Raw genomic sequence first — 26478 nt, 5'->3', positions numbered from 1 at the left:
GATTGTGATATGGAGTTTGATGTGATGATTGTATATCTAAATCATATGCACACAGAAAGGAATCACAAGTATGAATGTGTATATACAAAATGTGTGTCCAGCTAAAGTCCTGCTTAGGTAAAGCTACAGAAGCACTCTGTACGTCCGCCTTTCAATTAAACTTACTCAAATGCACAACCCAGCAACTCCAACACATTCATGCAAACAAGTAAGGTTATCGTACCATAATCATTTCAGACCGGCCCATGCCTGGTCATGGATAAAGTTGTAGAAGGTTTGGTTAGATAATAAATCAACACTTTGCTTTGAGCATTCCTCAGAGTAACTTTCAATCCATTTAACAAAGTGTAAAGAGTATAGCACAGCTGCATACTGACCAAGACATGACCGTCCACCAAAACTGACAGGCCAGGAAAGGGGAGCATTAATCAGACAAGCAGCCAAGAGGCCCATCTTATCTCCATTGGAGCTGCAGAGATCTACAGAGATTTTGTTAGCAGTACAACTACGAGTTATGCACTCCACCAATGTTTCATTCATGCAAGAAAACCATAAGTAGTTGCATTTTCCATTGTCACAAACAATGTAGGGGACACAATGAGGAAAGCGCAATGGTCAGATGGGACCAAAATGAAGCTTTCTGGCATATATGCAAACGACTCTGAGTACAGGAAAAACTAACACTACACATCACCCTGATCGCATCTTTAATTATGCTGACACACACTGGAGTAGGAATGCCAAACCACATTAATCTAATTAAAGATCCGACTTCATTTGAGTTGGCATCCAAGGCATTCAGGAGATAAGCAGGAGGCATTTATTGTAGGACTCTTTTGAGGAACAAAGGCAACTGTCTCTAGATAGCCAATTAGAGAGGATGCTAAAGGATGGGGAACAAAGTTCACTTCAGATATTTACTCCCCTCTGACCTATATCTGTCCTTCTATTCTCCTCTCTGCTGAACTGTAGCTTGACAGAAAGCATACAGTTTTAAAATCCTCTTTTGTGCAAAGGATCCCAGAAGGTAGACAAAATCAAAGTAGCTACTTGTGGTCACCCTGTCGTTCAAAAGCTCTTCTTTCATCAAAATATTTTTTGACAAATGTGAGATGGTCTTTTTCAGTCCCTTGAAATTTTATTCTTTGCCTTTGTTGAATTGTGAACACTGACCTTTACTGAGGCAAGTGAGGTGTGCTTTTCCTTAAGGTGTTTTAATGTGACATTCTCAAGAAATTATTAATGCACTACTAGACAAATTTTGGCAAGAACCTTCACCACTGTTCTATGATTTCTACTTTTGTGAATAGTGCCTCTTCCCGTGGTTCGCTGAAGCAGAGACAGTGATGGATGTTGTGGACCTTAATTGTCATCTGATCCTGAACTTATTTAAATTGGGGCATAACAAGTTGGTCGTAAGAACATTTAGCCTACTTTATCTTGAATGAAAGATTTTTCATTGTTTGTTTTGGGGTTTTTTATATGGCTTGGAAAACTAAGCACATCTTTCCAAAAGATATGGTTAATCCCTGTCAATTTAAAGATTGAAAACTACTTTTTCACACTGGGTCAGGCTTGGTCAAGGTAGTTTGATGTAATAATTAAAAAATGTTAAAAAATGTTTTAAAACTTTAAAAAGTGTATTGGATTGTCTATTGTATTTTTTATTTTCTTTTTCTTGTGTTCTTTTTTTGAGAGCACTAACTTATTGAGGTCTCACTCTATCAAATTATGAAAAATGTCAATATTTTGTGAAAGGAATATAACTATTTATGTGATCAGTAGAGATTTTTTTCTGCTTTCAAGTGTATCCTAACTGTTTCTGCAAATTAGATAAATTGATCAGCAAAAACGGTTCTACGTCAAACACTAGATATTCTAGTGTTAAAGGAAATTTAATTAGATGCTGTAAAAACACATCTTAATGAATGTAGAGGTTATTTGGGGAGTTAGAGCTTGAATAAAATCAAACTGCGGTTACATCTTTTATAATACAATCTCACCTTCTCTAATACAGACATACAAGTGGCTTTTTCACTTCACATTTTGTCTTTTCCTGCTTTTATTTCTTGTTCCTGCAAGTAATTCAAATACATTATGTGCATGTTTAAACTGAACATCCAACAACTGCATTTGAAAAGAATCATTCTCTACTTTTTTATTGTCATCATTTATTTGCTGTTTTAAACAGCACCGAGTTGTCATTGCTTACATTGTGCAAAACCCAGATTGACTTGTTTGATTTGGGTTTATGCAAAAACTGTTCTCCAGAAGACAATAAAGGAGCTCCTAACATCCCTCAATGCTTCTTATACAATGCAAACACATTCCTCCTGTGCAAAGTTTGAAATGTGAACTTTTTTTTAAACTGTTCAACAACTTTATAATGCATGCTTGTAGGATAACTTTGTTGGCCATAATATTTCACACATCAATTTGACAGAAAGCGCTTTTCTACTCCGTAGATATCTACATTGCCATCTAAGGCCATATATTATGAAAATTGATTGTGAAATCCTTATTCTCTACACATCTTGTTGTTTCATGTGAGTTCATTGAAAAATAAAAAACAGCATGCTCAGAAAATGGTTAAAAATTAAATAAGACTTCACATGGCATTGCTTTGTCCAGATTCTATAATGAGGTCATGACATAGTTGAACTATCACCACTTGAAAGATAAAAGCAAATGATCAAAGCAAGGGGTCATATTAGCTTTCTTCTGTGCAACAGGCAGCTGCTGAATTGTTTTCCTATGAGCTGCATCACATTCAGAGTATTGATTAATGGTGGCAATGATGAAAACAGAGGATACATAGCTCAGCATTATTCTTAATTTGTCTTCAGTGCCTTTGTGTGCCAAGTGATATTTTGAGACAAGCCTAAATCATTTTTATTACAACAGTAAGTGAGAAGGTGGCATCTCCAGGCCATTGCTAAAATAGAAATAGAAAGCCCTCCGGCCCTGTTACTTCCACAGTTTTAAAAAACTCACACTCAAAATATGCTGATAAACATTATTGGCTGGCTTTATTCTGTGGCTTCATTAGTTTGCAACACTACTAACTGTACTGCTTACTACTTTTGCAGAAATAGAAGGGTTTTTTTGCTTCACTGCAACATATGTTTTTTATATTTTCTAACCAGTAATGAGTATTTAGATCATTATCACCAGAATTCAGAAACACTATCCGATAACTCAGCCAGTGACACTGAATCTTCAGTTTTACTGCTTCATTGTTACCAAAGATTCAGGATTACTGTGCCTTGCAAAGGCAACTAATGTTTTGTTATAATACAACAGCAAATGTCAAAGTGGTTTCAGTGGGATATCTGTAAAATATATCTGAGTCAATACATTGTGCATCCACCTTCTGCTGTATTATGGGGACAGGTGTTTTGGGGGTATGTTCATATTTAGTTCTACAATATATGTTAGATATGAATCTATGGACTGGGAGGCTATAAACAAATTGCATATTGAATCTAACATCCTCCCTGACTCTGAATCTAAGCCACTCCACTGCAGCTTTGGGTATATGTTGAGGGTTCACATCTTGTTGGAAGGTGAACCTCTGGCCCAAACTCAAGTCTTTTGCAGCTTTTAAAAGGTTTTCTCTCACGATCCTCCTGTATTGAACTCATCATATGTTAGCTTTTTACCACAAATGCTAGGTTGTTGCATAGACTATTTCAAGCTCCGTCTTGCCTTTTTAGTAAAAAAATCCCCCTTATTGAAGATATAAGGGAGGAGAAATATACAATACACCTTAAAATTGTAACACTTACAAAAATGTTTAGGTTTAGTGAATGCTCAGAGTGACACAAATATTATCCAAGCAGGGATCCATCTGTTTGAATGTTTCCAGCCATTTGCCCCACATTTTGAAAAAGATTTTTTGCCTATTCAAAATGCCTTTGAAAGGTCTTTTTTAGAAATGGAGGAAAGTTTTCACGAAAGAATATAACAAACATTATTTTATATGGCAGCTAAGAAATCTTAATTCTTAGCTGCCATATAAAATAATAAAGTAAGAATTGTTAGATGTTTTTGCTGCCTGCATAATGAATTCAGTAATTGTAATATGCTGGCCGGAATACACTCATCATGGGCACAAATTATGCATTTGAATGATGATGTTCTTCTTTTAAGAGTTGCACATCTTCAAGAAGTCAACATCACACTTGTTCTTTGGTGTAATAATACTTATTTTGACTTCTCTAAACTTACATCTCCTCACCGGGTCAAATTACACGCTTTCATCTCGATTTATTCCAAAACTTTTCACCTGAACACATTTGGTTCGTTCAGACGGACAGTCTGAAATTTCACTTGAGCTTTTAGGTGCAGATTTTGGGTGCAGCACACAAAAAACTGCCCAGCACTGTGAAACTACCCATTTTTCACTAATCTGACGTAGGCAAATTAGGACTTCATTTGATATTTTAAAAAAAACAGCCCCAAATCAATATGGAGTTGTGCCTATGATGAGTATATACAAACATCCACCTGGCTCTTTCTCATTGTGAATCTATCCTGAAGACAGATTTTTAAATAATGTTTTTCTTGTATTGTCCTTATTTCTTGCTTCAGGTCCATGCAACTTGTTTGCCTAGTAAAGACAAAGTTAAATTAAGTGTAATTGTACCAATAAGCAGCTGTTGGATTAGGATTATGAGTTTGTGCATGGGGCTGAATGTTAAAGACATCTTTAAGAAGTTAACAAAAGACCCTGTTTTATGGTAAGTAGTAGCTTAGCAAACAGTTAATGAGTTGGATGCAGCCGAGGCAAAGACAACTGTTGTCAAAATGTTCAGTGTAAGAAGCGCTTTAAAACTCAGCACCAGTTCCTTCAAAAATTACTATGAGCTGTGCAATGCTGATATTCACATTAAGTGATCCGGAAAATTCAAATTTGTTTTTGGATGTCAAACAAACAGCACATACTCTGACCCCTTGTGATTTGTACAGCAATTCATCTTTTTCCAAGCACTTTGCTGCCGTCGAGGAAGGAAAGGTTGTGACTGCTGTGCAACAACAATCAGAGTGAACACAAAGACATACACTTGGGGGAGGGAGAAGACATAAGTGAAAGCTAAAAGCACATAAAGAAGAAGAATGGGGGGTGGGGAGGGGAGGAAAGAATGAGGGAGAGTGACTCATAAATCAAGAAAAGGTGAGATTGCTGAATCAGGGTTGATTGTGCCTGGGAGAGACAATAAAGCCTGTAATCATCTGTCTCTGCTGCACAGACCTGGCAATTATCTGCCCATACCTGACCGCAAAAACAGAAAGGGCAGGATCCATCTACCTTCACCCGATCACCCCATATCGCTCCAGTTTTTAAGGGGAAATATGATGATGCACACTGTAAGAGCAGGGCAATAGTGTTCCCCTTCACAGGGGTATCTGTAAAGATAGAGTGTGCGAAGAGTTTTCTTCTGCTTATTCGTTCAGATATTAATCAAAGTAGAGGGTGGTGATAGTTGCTTTGGATCTTTCATCTCCCCCTATCCACATGCATATTAACATACACACATAAGGAAGCTTGTCAATTTATTACCACAGATAAGAGGAGAGTAGTCACTTATTATGACAGTGTAACACTGCCTAGGTAAGCTCCATTTGCTTCAGCTGCAGCTCTTCAACTGCAACATCTGCTTTCAAACGGCTTCCGCATATTGGCATTTAGGATACAAATTTCCCATCATTTTTCTCCAATACTTGTGAGCCTGAAGCGTATGGACATCGCTCTCTGACTGAAAGCACAGCACAGAGGGCTAAAAGCATTTTTTGCCTGTCCAATAACAGAGCTAAATGAATAGTGTGGCTGTAATTAATCTTTTCTATTGACTGAATAAAAACCTCTTGGTACTACTCAGCTGTTTTTCCCTCTCTGTATTTTTCTCTCTAATAGGAGAGTTTGGAAAATAATTGCAAAGTTGCTGCCAGTGTTGTGGAAGACCAAATCTTTTATCAAACACAAATTAGAAAGCAAAAAGGAAAATATATTTCAACAGGTGATTAGTGTTGCACATCCCGAGCACAGGGTCATTTGCAATTCTCATTTATTTATTTAATTCAATGCTTGTGTTCAGCACATCGTAAATGTAGCCTCTCATGAAAAGGAAATGTGCTATATTCAGCTTTTATTGTTGTTTTCACCAATGTCCTCTCCGAAGACCTTGTATATGGAAATTATTTTTCTAAACACATCTGCCTGATTTATTTTTTCAAGAAACATTTTTGAAAGAATTAGCAAAAACCAGTTTTTCCATCAGACAACAAAATACCAAAGCAAAACTGCCTGGCAATAAAATAAAGTTGTGCAGTCTCACAAAACATTATTTAATTACCAAAACTGACTGGCAGTAAAATAAAGTCATGCAGTCTCACATTTTCAGCAGGGCAACGTTCTAACATAAAACCTTCATTTTGTTGTTAAATTATTATCAGGTGTAGTTTGAATCAAGATGGCATCTAAAATGTGGTGATTGTATGTTTTACCTGAAGAAAATGTCACCTAAACAGGTAAGAAAGAAACTTTTAAGTAGCCACTAACATTAAGTGGAAATCATTTTTGCATTTGTACAAAAAATTATATTTATAGGACATTTATCATTTTCTTTTTACTTCACAGATATGCACTTTGTTGTGTTTGTTTATCACATGAAATATAAATCAAATGAATTGAGGTTGGGTTTTATAATGTAACAAAGTGTACAGAAAAAAAAAACCTTGTGAAATGGCATGTTGACAAGCTACAATAACTAGTATTGTTGTCAGTGAAATAAAAACCTAGAGTAAGCTAGCTACCGAGTGAAATAACCTGAATAATTTGGAACATAGGCTTTTCTCTGAAGCTCAAGCATTACTTATATAAAACTAGAACCACAGAGAGAAACTTAAAGATATGCAATGAGTATTTCACTATGCATTGGAGAAACGTATTTAAAAAATGTTATAGGCAATTTACTATTAAAATACAAGGCTAATTAGCCCACAAGTAAATCACAATAAGTTGTTTTTCAAAGTAATTAATAGAGATAGCCAGAGTTAGAGAAGCACAATATTATAAAAGCTTGCAAAGGTGATGATATCTTTAACTCTGACAGTGACTAAAGCTGTTGTGGTATGTGCCCGTTTTCTTATTTCTCTTTCTCATCTATGCTTGAGATCTTTTCCATTTGGGGGATGATCATTTATGTCCAATGTGAACATATGCAGCAGTGAAACGATGCCCAACTGGCTAAGTCTTACATTAGCATGAAATATGCAAGTTTGTAAGATTTGGGCTAAATCAGCCAACAGTCATTGGTGATATAAATATTGCAAACACTGATATTGCAATGACAACATTTTAAATATATGTTGTTAGGACCAACCAGTGTAGACAACTTTAAGCAGATTATGATCCTAACTCAGATTAGGGTCCATACTTTGACTGGACCATTCTAACACATGAATATGGTCGGGTCGAAATCAGTCAACAACATTCAACAAGCGGTCACGTACAGGACGTTGGTTCTTGCTCACACCCTTAAAGGTCCACAAGACACACCTAGCTGAGTTCCTGTGAAACCTCTCCCACTACAGTTTACATCATGGTGTTTTGCCATATGTGTGATCTACAGCTAAATATTAAACACAGCAATCATAGCAGAAAGCAACAACTATTACAAGTTCACAAGAAGAGGAAATAGTCATTGACAAGCTGCAGTGTCTAATTTTTTTCCCCATGTTTTTGAAAAGAAAAAAAAAAAAAGAACAGACGGCATCAGTGGGACGTTCTCCTGCTGCACAGGACCAGAACTAAGCGGGTGGAGTTCAGTGTTTTGGACCAACGGTACATACTTCCTCACCGCCTCAGAAAATTGCCATCTTGCTCTCATGCTGAAAAAGCTTCTGGCAATTGAGTAGTCAATCAATCAATCAATCAATCACATTTTATTTGTATAGCACATTTCAGCAGCAAGGCATTTCAAAGTGCTTTACATCATTACAAACACAGAATCACAATGCAATATAGAATCAATAATCAAAACAAAGCATTAAGTCAAGTTCCATCCATAAATTTGTAATTGATTACATTTCAAATACAATTCTAAACAGGTGGGTTTTTAGTTGAGATTTAAAAGAAGTCAGTGTTTCAGCTGTTTTACAGTTTTCTGGAAGTTTGTCAAGGCTGTTTGGCGCATCAACAAACACGGCCACAAAATTCAGATCATTCACACAATAGTTGTGCATGCAAAGAGCGAAAACTTCGCAAGAAGGGTTGTGACAAGATGGGACAGACAATATGAGACTGAGTACAAAATGATGCGATTTTCATCATGCAACTGCGACCTTGAGAACCAATTTGCTTTATATAATTTAACTCTTAAAACCATTTAAGTTTAAAACATGGACACAGAAAAGTAGAATAATAGACAGGGTTTTTTATCTTGCCCTTTATCTAAGACTTTTGTTTTGTTTTGCTTTAGTTGATCAAATCAAGCCAACATTTGACTGAAAAAACTAGAATTTGTCTTTGTGGATCAAAGTGCACATCTCATCGCTTTGAGTGCGTAGATAATGTCAGCATGAAAAATCTGATCAGAATAATAGATAAAATCATTTGAAAGACTTTACTACAATGTATTGAATTGTCTGCCAGTTTCCCCCTTCCTTCAGAGTGAGTCTAATAGGAAAACATGCACCCTTGAAAGCAGTTTTCCCCCTGTCACTCTTCTTGCTTTGGCCAGCAGTCAGTGTCCACGATGCCAGGGGAGCTGCACTACCTGATAAGCAAAGGTAGAGGCTCTCTGACACATCTGTCTGCTTGATGAGCCAAGTGTCAAAGCCCCCCAAAGTGCTGGATGAAGTGCATCAATAAACGACTTTAATCCCCTCCTGGGGCCAATGTCCTCCCACTAATAAGGGATCGTTTTACACCGCTGGCTGTAAGCAGAGAGGTAAAAGTGGCTTGGCATGCGCCTCAGCACGCGGATGTGCTCTACGCTGGGAATTGTCTGTACACAGGTAACAGGCTGTAAATCACAGGCGCCTGCTGTTGCTTTAATTGTCGGACTGAATTGGTGTTTGCTTCCTGTTTGTTTCTTTCTTGTTTAACCTCTCTCTGTTGCCCCCTTTTGCCATTTTGTTTTTTAAAAGACCATGCCCATTTGTCATCACTAGCTCTCAATCTTTCCAATACTTCCTGCAATGTTGACTTTCAGGCCATTTTCCTCTCATACCACTCCAACTCTATCCCAGAAAGTTTCAGATACTACAGAAAGTAAAATAAAATAATAATAAAAAATAAAAAAAATAAAAAAACAGAAGCACAGGGACTGAGCAGTATTGGTTGTTCTGAAGGACATGTGGGTTGCTTGCATCCGCAGGGGAGAACCAATGAGTGTCCTAGTCAGAGTGACCCTAATTAACCACATATTATCTACAGGCTGTGCAGAGGATTAAGGCCCTTAGCTGTGGACCGTTCAGGCCTGGAGACCCAGGGAAAGAGGACTGCATGAAAACCCACTTCATATTCTGCCTCAAACCTGAATTTAGATAAAAGTGGGAATGTGAGACTGGACCTCAAAAGATCCAAGTAAGAAGGCAGAATGCAGAAGAGAAATGTGGCTGGGATTATACAGTTGTATGAAATTTAAACATTTGCCACTGTGTTTTCCATTTTTGCCTTTTATTAAACCTAAATGTTATGTTATGAGGCAAGGATAACCCAAGGCAATACAAAAAAGCAATTATTAAAATGACAGTTTTATATATAAAAAATGCAATCATCCTAACGAACCTAACACCATGTGAAGAAGTAATCACCTTCTTGTTAACTTGTTTACTGTGGCTAAAAATGTTTATTTTAATTGTTTTTTTTTTTTTGGAAAGCTAAGTTGAATTTCACTAAAACTACCAGATCTGTAGAATCAACAAAATTTTCAAAAATAACATCTATGACAACATAAATAAGGTTTAGTGGTCTTAAAATATTATCTGCTTGTGTTTAGATTTAAAGAGAGAAAAAAAGTTACTGTGATATCATCCTGGAAAGGATTACAAAGTTATTTCTAAGGTTTAGGAAAACTAGCAAACGATACTAAGAGTTATTATCCATAAACAACGGAGGTGAAACTTCAAAGAAGTGGTTGGCTGATCAAAACTACTCCAAAAGCTGATTGATGACTTTTTAAGTGTCATTTAGGAACCCAGAACATCTAAAGCACAACAGACCTCACTTGCTTCAGTTAAGTTCAGTTTTCACAATTCAGCAATGAGAAAGAGTTTGGGCATAATTGGAACCCATGGGAGACTTCCAGGGCTGCTAACCAAAAAGAACATAAATTCATGCCTGATAATTCTGAAAAATATCTGGACTATCCCTGAAATCTGTGAGAAAATATTCTTTGGACACCTTACAAAAAGTCAGTTTGACTTTTTGTCAGTCCAAAAAGTGCAAAACAAAACTATCAAATTAATACCACATCAATGATTAAGCTTGGTAGTTGGATGGCCTTGAGCTACTTTGTTTCTGATGGTTGCATCTGGTGGTTTGCTGTTGCTGATGAAATTCAGCTTTCATCAGGTTATTTTAAACTGTTGATAAAATTTCTTCATGGTCTTAAGCATGTGACAAAAAGCTAAAAGAATAACTCTATAAAGGATAAATACTTTTTCACAGCACTGGATCTGCTGGTCAGGGCTTTTCTATAACTACTAAATATAGCAACCACAATTCACAATGCACATTCCCAGGAAAACACTGTTTCTGGCACGCTTACAAAGAGGAACAGATATTTTGACTTTGTCTGTCATCTGCTGGAAATCTCCCTCTCCCCCTAGCAAGGTGATGTTTGAACAAATTGAAGTTACGGTAGGAGGAGAGGATCATTTTTCTGTTGAGAGATAATGAGCTCATTTTCCCGCCTGACATTAGAAATCCAAGAAATTAAAACTTTCCTGTGTTGACAGGTTGTCATGTACACAGCATCCACAATGCAAGGCAATCTGGGGACTACACAGAGCCCCCATTGAAGCAACACAATGAACTGCTCCCGCAGGCCGCCGCAGAGTCTGATTGCGGTTGGAAACACTTTAGTAGCAGCTGTGACATACCTCATTTCAGTTGAAAGACGAGCCAATAACAACAACATGATTAAAGAGGAGATTAACTGGCATCAACCAGTCAACTGTTGGATGGATCCAAATGCTACAGCTCATAAAAGTGCTATTGCTTTTAGAGAGGTAGAGTATTACAAGGGTGATGCTTTGCAAGTGAATGCATTTCATATTTTCATAATACCAAAATATTCTATTAGAGTTATAACAGTGCAACTCTTCATGAGGCTCCCATGGGGTATTACAGAGCAAATTTAAACTTCCATTATCCTGCTACGCGTTAGCTTTATGGAGTCACTAGAACACAGTTCTCGGCTGTAATCCAGTCCATATGCGCCCGGCTCAAGACTCTTCAACTTACCTCGATCGGTGTCATAGAGGTAAACAAACTTCTGCCACTTGTAGTAGGAGAGCAGGCTGAGCACAGCACCTCTCAGGGTCGGCCGCATCTGGATGACAAACTGCACCTCGTTATCGGTGGGGTAACTGGGCGTGACAAAGGAGGTGTGCAGAGCGCCGCAGAAGGAGGTCAAGGTGTTCATGGACTTCTTGTCGTAGAATCCGAAGATGGCGTACACCCCACGGGAGAACTGGGAGCAAACTGCAGGGACAGAAAAGTGCAAGAGGACATGCGTCAGCATGTTTTCACTTTTGTTAGCTTGAGCTTCATCACTTGAGGGTGTAATCGTTCTTTATGTGGCAAACACACAACAGACTGAAAAAGGGATCATCTGTATGTAAATGCTCTGTGTGCTTGATAACTAGTGAAAATAATGTAAATAAATAAACACACAAATGCAGATGCTCACAACATTAAGCTGTGACATTTTCCTCATTTTATATTTAATGGCTTTCAAGATGCATGTAACAATCTACAGTGCCTTGAAAAAGTATTTATGCCTCTTGATTTTTTTAGTCATGCCTCACATCACAACCACAAATTTCAACATGTTATATTGGAAATTTATGTGACAAACCAATACAAAGTAGTACATAATTGCAAAGCGGAAGGAAAATTCCTTTTAACATTTTTGATTAAAAAAAGGAATGTGTTGAACATTTGTAATCCCCTTTACTTTGTGAACTAAGTAGAGATCGCCTGTAGTTCATTCTCAGTAGAACTGTTTTGTGAAAGCCTCAGAGAATGACATTTAATGCAGGCTTATGTGAGAAAACACTGCTTCGTTCGTTTTCTAAAAGTGGGAACATGATGGCTTAATAGCTAACCTAAGTTTTACTGTTTTGGCCGTAATTCAAAGTAGTATATGTAGCAAAAAACGAATGCCGTACATAGTGATAAACACTCCATCCCTATTCAAAAACAGATATGGCTTTGTCATAATGTACGATGCTTTTTTTTTTTTTTGCTGGCCAGAGTAAATGAGAAAATGGATAGAACTAAAAACAGGGAATTATCACATGAAATCCCTGTACTATAAAATGAAACGTGGCTATGGAAAAATGTGAAACAGAGAGAGTTAAGAATACTTTTTTGCAGAGCATTATAATCCCTAGAGAGCGCCGACAAACCTTTTTGTAATTAAACAAGAATCAGTGCTACAGATGATGTCAATATGATGACTAATATCTGATTTTATTTTCATTTTTATTTTATGACATTTTCTAAAGAAGGCATTCATCATTCAACCGCAAGGACTTGAAAAATCTTGGCTGAAAAGACTAAAAACTCACAACGACTGATGAATAAAACATCACATAAATCAGCCTGGAAATGACAATACTAAATCGTCACTATAGTTTTGTAAGTGAATTCTGTAAGCATAAAAAGATAAAAAACTTTAGGTAATTTTATAAAAATATATATTTCTGAAATGTTTAAATATGCAATGCAATTTCAAGCCCTGATGTATAGAAAACTGAGGTCAAAAAGTAAATATCACTTTAGGTAATGGTAAATCTTAGTCATCTGATGACATCCAAATCAGTGCACTGCATCCAAAAAGATAGCCCGCTTTCCCACAGAATCTGTTGATAAAGGCTGCAGCTTGTATGCTGGGAAAGTGGCAGGCAGCGGATAGAAACGTCACAACATTCAGTGAAAGCTTCCAGCTCCAGCTCGAAGCTCCCAGCAGTTATCTCTCTGCTCCCTCATCCAAAGTGAACAAGTCACTGCGGTATTCATAGCAGCTGTGAGCGCTGCTGCTTCCTGTCCCCGCTTCAGTTGGCTCCCTCCAAAAGAGCTGCGAACGTCAACCCTTTTCACCTCCAGTAGAAAAACACAACGAGTGAACTTTCACTTTCAGCAGTCTTGTAAATAATAGTTGTGGCAGGTTGTGGCAAGTGTTTAAGGTAACAAGTGTCATCAAATGCAAAATAGATCTTTTTTTTTTTAGACAGGCCAAGAGAGTTTGAAAAATAAAATCCTTAGAAAGTTTTTAAAAAACGATACTTAATTTGGCATTTACTTTCAGAGTGAGAAAACAAATATTTTATTAGTTTTGGCGTTGTCTGGAAAAAACTACACCCCAACAATCCCGGAATTGTACAGTTCAGTAAAATGATAATTTTCTTCGTCAGAAAGAGCTTGTGGCATTTCTTCAGAGACCACAACAAATGGTTTGTGTATTCATCTTGCACTCTAGTGAGACAGCATAAATTGCTAGGCTTGAACAGCTTCCATTAAGTCAGAAGCCATTAAGGTGTAAACTAATATTAAAAGCTACAGGTGTGTTTTGGTTGCCTGCTCTATCATAAACATATTCTGATTGACTCTCCAGTTTTCCTGCTGGGTAATCAAGCATTCTCATCATTCTTAAACACTTTGAATATTACAGTTCAGCAGTTCAGTTGACAAGGGTGGGCGATGGCTTTATCCAATCCTATTTGATGGCTGTTTCAAATGTTTGTTTCTGATTCCCTGATGGATATTCAGTTAGGTTACACAGTGAGATATCGCTTCGACTCCTGTCTTAAATAGGGGGTGTTAGCAACAAACAGTCACAGAGGTGACAGTTCTTATTTTATGCCCTCTAATCAGGCTGACGATACTTCTTTATTCTCTCCCCGTGGGGGTTTTGAGCCTTTGTGATTGAATGTGAAACCCCCCTCTGATGTTCAAAGAACAACATGATGGTGCTCAGATATTTGGCTCTTAAGCAGAGTTACTGTGTGAATGAGAGATCTCATCACTGGTGTGATTTGCCTCATCTGCTATTATTCTGTTCCCTTACCATCTACGCTCAGACAAGGACCTCTTCCAAAGTATTCCTGATCTCTGTTTTTCTCTCTCTTTCTCACACATACACACAACAAAGCCTCTTGATAAGTGAATCAACAACTGGACTGCAGCATTGTGGGTAAGGGCTGCAGGGTGAGAGGGACAATCTCCCAAAGTGAATGCGAGCCAGTGAGAGTTGCAGCCCTTGTCGAAACCCGGCTTCCTCTGCACTTCCTCTTAATTTGGGCGAGCACTGACATAAGACCTATCCTACGGGTCTAGATCCAGCAGCTCCTTTATCTCAGCTGAGCTGTCCTGTGCCTTTAGGGTTAACCTTTGAGCAAGCCCAGACGTCGCTACCAAATCATCCCCTGTTGAAACCCTTTGGTAGTTCTCTGAGCTGAACTTATTCTAGTGGAAATGTTTAGGGGGCTGCTGTGATTCCAAGAACAATGCCATCTTGAATAATCTGAGTTCAATAAAGATTGTCTCAAGGAGGTGACATTTGCACAGATGCATTCTGCTTTTGTTTTGCAGGCTTACTCCGGTCATTTTCTTTCCAAAAGACATGCTTGCACCCTCTCCTCTTTTTACGCAACCCATACCTAACTATTGCTGAAGGTAGTAAACAATCATGTCTTCAGAATCTGCTGCTGCACCTCCACCTTTAGAGTCAGCCTTAATGAACATCAATTGTGCCTGCTTACACAGCACCAGGGGGCTTGTTGTTGTAGCAATGTGTATACGTTGCGCTATAGACCCTTCTAGAGTTATTCTACAACTACATACAATTAACGGGAGCAGTGATATTGATTTTTAGTAGAGCACTTTAAGCTTGGTGCAGAAGGCTCTTGTTTTTTTTCTCTCTCAATCACTACTGGGCAAGTTCCAGTTAAAAACAAACATAAACAGCCATCTTCAGGGCTTTGCTGTTTGTGCTAACTAACAAACAGGTGCATGGATGGAAATAAAAATAAAAAAGCAACCTTCATCCAGCTGAGGCGACTTGATATGGGCAATGGCTTTCTGCCCAGAGAAGCACGGCTTGGCAGACAGCCATGACGCAAGAAAAGTTATCCATCTATCATTGGCCCCGGAGCTAGTTTTCAACTGCTTAATCGTATGTCCAGTCGATAGGAATGGGCGCTCCCTATTTAATGCACAGTGCAAGCACTGCTAAAAAGTAATAATGATATTGTTTTGCAATGCAGGTGCCTGATAATGTTGAAGTTAGTGCCTGATTTGAAGCTAATGATTTGCCCCAATGGAGATAATAGACTATTTTGATGTTTCTATGGAGTCTAGCATGCATTTCACCACACCTTGCTCAAAATATTAAACATTTTACCATTTCAGTCATTAACTAAATAGGCTTACACTGAAAATAACTTGAACATGATTTGAGATTTGTGAAGTCTATTTGTAAGAACTAAAGTAACAATTGCAACATATTCCAAATGTACTATTATCATAGTATGCAATGACTGTCTAGATTGCAACATGTGTTAGCAGCTGATCATTAAAGATCTGCCTTTGTCATGTTTTAAAATGCATAAAGTAAAACTATAATTCTCTACTTCATGTTTCGTTATTGTTACCTTTGATGTTTCTACACTGCAGCCTGTGGGTGGGGTTCATGTTGACACCCCAGAGTAAATACCACATGTCTGCAGAAAACCATCAATCTTTTCTCATTTGTAGTGACGTTAATCCATTCTTGTCTTTTAAGTATCCAACTCATGGAAACAATCAGCAGTACTAAGTTTTGTTAGTCTGATTTACAGCTTTCTTCTGTGACCAATTTGCTAACAGGACCTATTTGCAGCTTTTAGGAGATGCAAGCTGGTTTCTGGTGATGTCCAGAAATTAGACCACACAAGAAGCTGGAAGGTGTTGGATTTTTAATCAGGTTGATGGCTCGGGTTACCTATAAAAAGGGAATTATTCCAGATTTGTCTGTGATAGGCACCACTAGTTTATTTTTATCTCACAAGGAACTGACAGTAAATTGTTTGTTTTATGTGGGTGTTAACCTGATGGTCTTGTATCTTTAGCACTGTAATTCCTCCAGGCCTGAATTATTACCCAACAGGCTGAGTTAATGTAATGTTAATTTATCTCAGTCCTGACAGAAGGTGTGCAGGTCATGATCTACGCTGCGTAATGCTTTATGGGATTATGGACTTTTGTAGTGGAGGTTATGTCCTTTCTACTCTAGTTAGTTGCTAAAGCAACAAAAAGAGGAAGGTTGCTGTTTATTTAGAGAAACTGAATTTAGAGTTGTTACAGTGACTTTCTATGGCTCGTCTCTCTCTCTCAATCCTGTTGGTTAGTTATGGACCGGATGTGCACTGTGCACTCTGCAGCGCAACTTAAAAACGACACAAACATACCAAACATTAGGTTTCTCATGCAGCCTCAGTGGAGAAAAGAGACGGGGGCAAAAAGTTATGCTTCTTTAAAAAGACAGTACCTCACTCTGCATTTAACTGAATTACTCACCTGAAACAATATCACTGCGAGGCTACCAGAAACAAGTTAGCGGACGTGACGTCATAATGCTACCTGCAGGGTCTGGTGGGGGGTTTCCTAACAGCTGTGCATGACACATTCAGGTACAGCTAGAAAATTAGAGATTCTAAATGTCAAACAACCCTAAAGTGGTTCAAATATGTTTTATTGTGAAACATGTTGTATTCTAACATTTCTGTACCGTTTTCTGTTTATATTATTGCAAAATCTATCTCCAGACATGCGCAATGTCTGATTAGTATTTTTCCAAGTAAAAAGTCACAGAATATTTTAATAGCCTCGCATTTCTAATGTAATTACTATAACCTACACCTTTGCCAGATTGTTGTACATAATGAAGAAGTATTGCTACCTTAAACTTTTTTTCAGTTTTATCCGATTACATCTGCAAACTGTATTGAGATTTCATAGACCTTCACAAATTCATTCATAATTGTGAAGTGGGACAAAAATGATAACGATAAAAATCCACAAAATGTGGTGTACATTTGTATTGAGCACCATCTACTCTGATGCCAATAAATTCAATTCAGTACAACCAACCATCTTCAGAGATCACAAATGGAGGGCATCTGTAATTTAGTCTTAGTGATGTAGTTGTTCTGAAAAAGCCTCAAAGGTTTATTAGAGAACATTAGCAAAAAAAAAACCCCAAAAAACAAGCATCATAAAGACCAAGGACCAAAGCAAATTGGTCAAACAGAAAAGTTGTGGAGAAGTTGCCACACTTTTCACATTGTTTTATCTACAAAACATTTTAAAAGCTGTGTATCCTTTGTCTTCTACTTTCCAATTTTGTTGTAATACAATTACAGTGTATTTATGTTGGTTTAGTACAGAAATATTCCAAGGCAATGCAGTAAGTTTTGTAGTTATTACTTGAAAAATAGGTGGAATGTTTAATGGTTATGAATACTCTTGCAAGGCAATTTAAATTTTTATACATTTTTTGTTCAGAAAATCAGATATCAAAGTGCTGCAGAAATTAGTGCTACCCTTGAGATTCTTGAAAATGTAATGTTAATTTAATCTTAAAATAATTTTTTGATAATCACTAAACGGTTTTGTGCTTCGACATGTTGCAGATATTGCTCACTCATTTTTAAGTAAAAAGCAAAGCTAGCCATTTTTGTAGACGCAAGTAGCTACGGCATTTTAATTAAAACTCATACAAAACACTATTCATTATGGTGCGAGAAGTAGCACACAGATAATCTCAATGAATATATGAGCAGGTAATTTTACTGTGTAATTTTGTAGTATTACTTTCACCAGCAACAGCGATACTGATCTCGATTAAATACTGAAAAATGTGATCTAATCAGCGATTAATCTTCCTTAAGCTGGTGGGCTTAATTTAAAAAAAACTGGCGCACGGAAATAATGATGACCAATTTGCTTTTACTCGGTGCTAGTGGAAAAAGATAAAGTGCTGGCTATTAAAACAGTGAATACTTGTAACAAAAAAAAGAACAAGGCTTGCTTTTTATTAAATGAAAACTTTATACCTTTTTGTTGTTACATTCAGTTGCCACATCACTTATTTCCTATTAATATGACTGTACACAATAAAATAGGAAGTAAGACTGAACTAGAACAGAAACTTCTTTCATTAATACAAAAACAAAACCACTGAGTAAAAACAAATAAAGCCGCCTTCATGTAATATCATATTTTAAGCAAATAAAGCCATGGATCAGAATTATTATAGGTCCCTTGATATTCTGAAATGTACACTGTTTATCACTTTGTAACAGAGTTGTCCTCCTATGCTGTACTGACCCTCCTCTCTTCCATCACTTCAGCATCTCCTTCTTGTCTCATCTTCTTTACCCTCGCCTCCCAATTTGACCTCTTATTTTTTCTCTCCTGTCTTTTGGCCATCTGGTCATCCCCCAAAGCACACATCCTCTTCAGGCATGGCAGTCTTTCTCTCCACCTGAGTGCCTCTCACTTTTCTCCCTCTCTCAGATTGTTTCCCCCATAATATCGCTCGGCTCCATCAGTGGAGCGCAGATTCGTGCTGGACTTAGGCAGGGAAAACAAAATTGCGCGGTGTGGTGGAGCAGAGGCGCTGTGCAGAAATGCCCTGGCCTCAGTTTCATCTCTTAGCAATTAAATAGAAATGAAATAAATGTTACGCTCCGGATGGAAATAAAGGCAGCTGAGCTGCTCTCCAACTCTGAAGAAGTTATGTATCAACTAATATGATTCCGGGAGCATCACCTGGAATTTCAATAAGGCTAATTTTATTTAGGTCGGACAACCATGTGCATGCAGACAAAGTCATTACAGGGGTTTGTATTTGACTGAGTGGTAAACAACATCCCTCTCATCTGCTCTTTCTCTTTTCTGTTCTCCTTAATCCTATTTTTTCCCTTCTTTCTCTGCAGCTAAGTGTGGCTCTCCTCCCCCCTCCTCCTGCAGCAGGAAACCATGCATCCCATCTCCAGTTCACTGGTCAAACACACAGTGTGCCGCCCTCATTCCCTTCTATAATCAGGACACTCTGTAGCGTACGGGGATGTTACATTTCCAATGCATCACTTAAGATGGCTGACCTGGTGTGCTAATTCAGAGGGAAATGTGACATCTTCCAGGCACTCTGGGCTTATTTATAAAACAGATTACGAATTAAATAATGATAATAATTTCAAAAATGTATATACAACTTTTCACAGACTCGTGGTAATTGGGCTTCAATGCTCTCTCTGGCACAAAAGAGGCTTTATTATTGGAGCCAGGAATGGTTAATGTCAATGATGATTGGATGGCATTAACTGTGTTTCTCGCCTGTGTCACAAAATCCATGTTCTCACTTTCCCGCTTTGGCTCAGCTTCTTCCTTTCTCACGTTTCCTCCATTTTCTGCCAATGTCTCAGTCTCTTTCTCCCTCTGGTCTTCCTCACTGCCGGTTTCTCCCACTCTCCCCGCTGCTCCCATCTAACTCGCCTACAACAGGGCCCGCCATTCCTGCTCGGAACTGAAGAAGGAACGCTGTCACAAGGAGATCTCTTGTAAGTGCCCAAGGGGATTGCATCAGCTCTTGTCATACAGAGACATGAAGTGCTTCAAACTGTTAACTCAAATGGCAGACCCAGATTCAAGAAGTACTCAACAGCCGTGATGCCGTGAGATGATAACGGCAAGCTGTTCCTAGTCCTGCTGAATCAACTTTGAATTATCTGATCTATAAAAATCACACCAGTGCGAAGGCCAGGATAAATGTGAGAAGGTTGAGAATAAAGAATAGCTTAGTTTTTATTATCTTGTACCTTTCAGAGACATAACAATTTGTGATTATGATGACCCTTATATTTAGCATTGATTGAGTTAAGGTCCAATGAATTATGCCTTTGGATAAATGTCACACAATATATGTCACACAATATTATAACTCAAAAGGTCTGGCAAAGCTGAGTTCTATTTTTGATTGCATAATCCATCTCTTTTACTTGCAAAGTCAAATATGTCCAGAAAGTAGCACAGTATAGATGAACACTGCTGAGCCGATTAAATAAAGTCACACACTATAATAACTTTACACATGGTGGTGGCAGCAACATGCTGTGGGGCAGTTCTGTAAGAAAACATGTTTATAATGCTATGTATTTTAATACTCTTAAGTAAGGTGGAGGACCTGTGATGCTGTGGCCCTGTTTGTCTTTCAAAATCCCTAGGAACCCCTTTTAAATGCATAGTAATAATAATGACTTTATTTATTATGCTCGGCAGTATTTGTATATTTTATTTTTTATTTCTATATTTTTACCATTTTTTTCTAGTTACTCAAACTACTCTAAGTAGAGCCAAATCTACAGCATGCATATAAACACACAATACACAGTCTGATATGCATCTCTGGGTTAACCTTTCCCCAGGTAGAGTTATCAGGTAGGAGGCTGGACTCAAACATTTTATCTAAAATCCCAAAGTGTTTTGTTTAGGTCACTTTCTGATATTGTTTGTTTTGCCTAAATACTGACAATTAATTATTAGAAATCGCTGTTCTTTGGGCTTTTGGGAATAAACATAAAATCAAAGCCAGCAGATGTTTTGCAGGTGATCACATCTAAAATTCACTTTGCTTTTCACAGAAGCTCCGACTCTCTACAAGAAACTCTGGATTTGACATCTGCCCCGTGTTCAAGCTGCCAGGTTGTGAATTCCCAGCGCTCAGTGCCTCATCTGCTGTTTGGGTTGGAAAACAAGCACAAGCAAGTCACTGGTGTATTCACATCTGTGTCTGCATTTTTTTATTTTTTGCATACATGCCAGTGCTTACCTGGTGACTGTATATTGGACAATAGAGACTGGCCTGGTAATGCTTTCACGCTGTGGTTTCTTTGCCCAGAAAACATGAAGGATTAGTTACTGTCAAAGTTGAAACAAGCTTACAATGTACTTTGGGCAACTTCTACGCAATTTTGTGTCATTTTTAGCAAAAGTAGCTTGTCATCAAAATAAATAAATAAATAAAATCATATAAATTTGTAAACACCCCAAACGATCTCCTCTTTGTATTACTCTTTGTTGGAGGTAATAGTAATCTGACAGCCAGAAAAGCTTTTGAGATTGGCTTCTGCTCTTGTGTTTCTCTCTAAAGAAAGATTTTTTTAAAACCTGTTTTTCACCTGTTGTTTTCATGAATGAAGAAAACAAAGTTCTTCTAACCATTACATGTAATATGAGAATCAAAAGCAGCATGAGGAGAGACAGAATTAATTGTATTATAATCTCATGTTTTCAGGAATGTAAATCGGCAAAAGTACAGATTTTCAACTTTATCATCAATTGTTTATGATAGCACATAATATAATAGCATATGTAGCAGTGAGTATCACAAAAAATGTAGAATAAAAATAATCAAAAACATTCTGTTGGTCCTTCTGTCCAAAGTTTGATTATTGTCTTTCTTTTAAAATTAGCTAAAAAATGAAGAAAAAAAAACATACCAGAAACATCAAGATGCCTATTTAATTGAACTTAAAAACAAGTCTCATCTGGTGTTTTATCACTTTTCCAAAAGAAATTATGTGGAACAAATGCTCCTTTTATTTGAGTCACTGTGGTCCTATAAGCAATCTGTTCAGCAAATGGTTCATGCTTGAATAAAGAAAAAGGCAAACACTTGTACTTTTCTTTTAGATGTATAATAAAATTTTCAGCATTAGGTCTGCCTATTGTCTGCGTGTCAAATCTTTCATTTTCATTATTAATGCCCCGACACATCAAAAGTTTTCCCACTTTGAGTTGCAAAGAAAGAAAATGTGCCATGAATGTGAAATAGACCTTTGGAATTGAGATACAAAGGTCAGCCTTGTGGTTGTATATCTCAACCACAAGACTTCATTTCCTATTCTCTTTCCTGCTTTGTGCCTCACAGTCCTTCAGCCATCAGCCCCCTTGCCTCTCCATCTGCCATTTTGCCGGTACAGTCAGGTAGAGGCGTCTGCTGAGCAATTCTCAAGGGGCTCGGTGACTCAAGTCCATCTCTGTCAGACAGATATTTTCCCCTCTGTGGTCTTATAGTAATGCATTTGTATAAAATGGCTAAAAACACTGCATGACATATACAGCAAGTAAAAAAAAAGAGAGAAAAAGATGTTTAAATAAGGATACACCTCAAACATTTAAAACACAAAACCACTCCAAAGGCGATGTGGTTGATCTGCAGAATAATCAGTTTGATAAGACTCCACTGATACATTCTGCATGCCCCTATTCTCTGCATGCCATCTCTTTGACACATGCAATTAGGACTATCTGTGTGAGGAGATAACAGACCTCACCCCTTAGGCCCTTGGTTTACCTCCGCCATGACACACACCGAGATCCCATCCTATTACAGAGTGCAAATAACCTTTTCTTCAGCAGGCTCATGCAGTCCACTATTTGCTGCAATGCAGAGGGGGGAAAAAAGAGTGCTACTGAACTTGTCTCATCCCTTCAAAGTTGATCACTCTGCTCACCTGTCATCACAGTTTACATTGAGGATGGAGGCTAAACACTGACCTTTCCGGTTTTAGCGGTGTGCATTTTTAAGGGGGATTCAGCAGAGTATGAAACATGTACGACTTATGATAGTCTGTAATTGGATTTCCTGGAAAAGCTGGTGACAAAGTCCCTCACACGCCACTAATCCTCCCAATCACCAGTGCAGGCGTAGAGCGTCCTCTTCCTTCTAGATGAATGTGGAAGAAGTGAAGAGAATGGTCCACGAAGTGAGGAAGAGCACAGAGCTCTGCGGACGAGGGCGAGGGATACGGATAGCAGCACAACTGCTTACTGGCAGATACTTTTGAGTGTCGAAGGAGTCCGGCTAATCACCACCTATGAGGTGGAAGAGAAATGATCAGAGGAAGCAGAGCGCCAAGGTCCACAAGAAAAGGCGAGGCGAAGTTCAGCGTGTCACTCTAAAACAGCAAACATTCAAACTGTTGCTGTCAGAAGTGTTGCTGGCCTCTGCCATCACAGCAGGCGGGGCAGATAAGCTGTGCTGAATCATAAGAGACAGTTCACCTTAAGGCTGCCTTTGAGAGTAAAAAGATGCAAGAGGAAACAAATCTCATCCTCATCAAAGAGATGAAAGCAACAGCTTAACAAGATGACACTGAAATATTTGATTCAACTATAAGACTGTTGATCTGAGTAAAGGTTCATGCTGGCATATTTTTTGTGTAATGTCCTGCACACAGCCGACTTGTTTTGAATCCAGTTCATCCAACAGGAAGAATAGCTGTCAGATAAAAACATTTGAAGCAATGCGACTAAGGAGAAAGAAAGAAGAAAGTAACTGCTGGTAAAATGTCACTAAATTACTTATTTACTGACTTCAATTGTGAATTACAGGATCTAGTACACGCTAGTGCTATTTGTATATTTTGCTTCAGTCAAAGCTTCTCAATCAGATCAACAGTTAATGGATAACTTTCAACTTTTTGTGTCGCAGCTATGAAGTATGGCTCAAATTCACATCTACAGCAATGTGTCTACTGCACAATGACATCAAATCAGGAAGAAGTATGTATCAGTCCTGCCACTGAGAACATTCACATAAAAAAAAGCAAGCTACATGTCACTGAGCGATTTTCAGCCTAAATCCTGGTGACAAGGCTGCATTTTAAAACAGAAACCTTGCAGGACCGGTGTCTCCCCGCCATTTGTCGCTTTGTGATAAATCGCAGAATAAGTCAAAGAGGATGGTAGATGGGATCACATGTTTAACCTTGAAGGCATCACTTAAACATTTCCCTTTTTTCTGTCTCAGCCTCAGCGCAGGCGTGGTTAAGTATGTAGAGTCCGACATCACTTTCCATCTTATTAGTGCCCTCGCTGAGACGGTACGCTGTTCCTGAATGATAATGCTTTAGAAAGGAGGAGAGAGATTGAAATGGAAAACAGAGGACTTACATGGCCCTGTGACAAAGTGACTGAAATATAACCTCTTCACATTTCACCGCCTCTGATGGCAAACTCTTAAAAGTAGATTTTATTCTTGCTTGTTTTTCTTAAAATAAATTAGTCAAAGGAAAACCTACATTAAAACCTATACAAACTCAGACATCCAACAGAATAAAATATTGTTGGGTTTTTGTTTGATTAGAGAATAAAATGATGAATTGTAGGTCACTAATGTGAAATAAACCTTACTGCTAATCACCAACTCTTTGAATTCCTAAGATGTAGCTTAAGAGGATTATAGGTGTTTTTTTTATATATATACATATATATACTATCCGCTACCTTAAAACTAAAACATTGTTTTTTCAAAGCAATTTTTTTTTCAAGCTATAATTATAACATTGGTATGTGGAATAATAGTAATGGGGTGTAAGTTGAACTCAGCAGCTCATAGACAAGAGATGCTCTAGAAACAAAGATGTGATTTACATCAATTATGGGTCAATGGTGAAAAATTAAAGAAAACCCTCTTTAGTTGCGCAATATGTTACTTTTATGGTTTCACCAATCTGTTTAGTTATTTTCACTGACATAGAATAAGTGTTACCCTAATGATATCTTTCCAGGTTTGTCTGTGTATCTTTTGTGGGGATTTAAACATAAGTAACATAACATAACTAAGCCTTGTCAAATAAAGTGGAAATTGGATGTTAATTTGCAGACTGTAAAACTGCACAAGTCATGTGTGCCACCAAGGTTCAAAATTAAATAATTTTTTAACGTTATACTTTTTATGCAGTCAGTGTGCCACTAAGAGTTTTGATGCCTCCACCATCTCAGCCTATTCAAGGATTTGGAATACAGAGCTGAGTGAAACGTAGATTAAATTACATTCAGAAGTCAGATTAAAATTTTTTGTAAAGTGACGTTTTAGGCAGGTTTAAATCGCAACTTCTGGTTTTTGAAGCATGCATGTTTGCATGTATGGTATCTCATGAAGAGAAATGTAATGCTGGACCATTATTTATTTAAAGTATTATATCTTTATTTGCTTTTATGTGCTGAATGACAGGCAGTTATAAAGTAGTGTCATGAAAAAGTAGGTTTCCTAAAATCAACTTGTAGTCTGGCTTACGAGAACAAACCTTTCCTATTTTCAACACATCCTTCTTGGAATCACATAGTTGTTTTATTTCAGCTTCCTCCCACATGTCTTGTTGGGCATAGGTAATACCTGTAACTCCGAGGTTGGGACCAGAAAAGCTTTATACGTTCAGCCTTTGTACCACCAAGCAACAAAAATCTAGACACATAAAACCTAAGTAAAGGTTGGGCAATCAATGGCAGTGAGGGAATTTGGTAATATTTGACATGTCGAGTGAACATGTTATAACATCATGATAGGATTGTGGGCCTTAAATATCTGTAAACAGAAAGGCTAATGTTTGTAACAGAAATAAACTGTATCAAATTACAGGTGTGTACTTGATATGTCACTTATGTCACCGGTACTACGTGGGTGTTTTTATTATAAATGAATTATTTTCTATCATGCTACTGATGGAAAGAAATCTGCAAAGGACTATTAAGATGCTATGCAACATAGCTACTACAAATAATTTGTTTGGATTAGCTTTTTATTTCCAGCCACAGCCGACTAATGACAGGATGCACACAGGACCAAATTTGAAAGTGTGAATCAGCTTCCAAGATGGAGCTTTTACTGAAAATAAATTATGTGTTTTGTCATTTTTGCAGTCGCCTTGTTTTTATCTTATAAATGGGCTTGTCTAACCCAAAGCTTTGTGTCAACACGTACACAGGCTGACTAGGTTTGCTGAACTATTGGGTTTATATTTAGAAATGCAGCTGTGCACTCAAAGACTGCTGAGATGTGTTAGGATACCAACATAACTGATGACCTTAAGTGACACCACAACAGGCATTTGCAATATACAACCTTTAGGAAGGTAGAAAATGACTTGCCTTCAGAGCACATTATGGACTTTGGATGTAAAAACACACTGGCTGCTAAACAACCGCTTAAATCCTCTCATGGAACAAAAGTGTTCATAACTTGTAAATATTTAATTCAGCTACAAGGAGTCCCAAGGCTAAAAAGCATTACTTAGACACAAAGCACTAGAAACTGGAAGCCCTGAAATGTTCCCTAACTTTTTATAAACTTTGGCCTCAAGAGAATGATTTCAAAATTAGGCTTATTTATGTATAAAAGACACAAAATCAGT

The 26478-nt window shown here is 37.7% G+C and overlaps 1 protein-coding gene across 5 annotated transcripts in view; it reads right to left on the bottom strand.

The window, feature by feature from the left end:
- The window catches only part of gria3b (glutamate receptor, ionotropic, AMPA 3b), a 112169-nt gene that overhangs the window by 68280 nt on the left and 17411 nt on the right, over nt 1–26478 (bottom strand). For 4 of the 5 annotated variants that reach the window (XM_028008730.1, XM_028008728.1, XM_028008727.1 and 1 more), the window contains exon 3: nt 11477–11716. In XM_028008730.1, coding sequence (XP_027864531.1) covers nt 11477–11716 — 240 coding nt within the window. Of the gene's footprint in view, nt 1–11476; nt 11717–16795; nt 16815–26478 lie in introns of those variants that run through there. The other variant, XM_028008729.1, reaches the window with a different exon arrangement.

This window comes from Xiphophorus couchianus, chromosome 23 (assembly GCF_001444195.1).
Source record: "Xiphophorus couchianus chromosome 23, X_couchianus-1.0, whole genome shotgun sequence".
In the NCBI taxonomy this organism is placed as follows: domain Eukaryota; kingdom Metazoa; phylum Chordata; class Actinopteri; order Cyprinodontiformes; family Poeciliidae; genus Xiphophorus; species Xiphophorus couchianus.
Note: the sequence above shows the minus strand (reverse complement) of the source record. Positions and strands in the feature narration are given on the sequence as shown.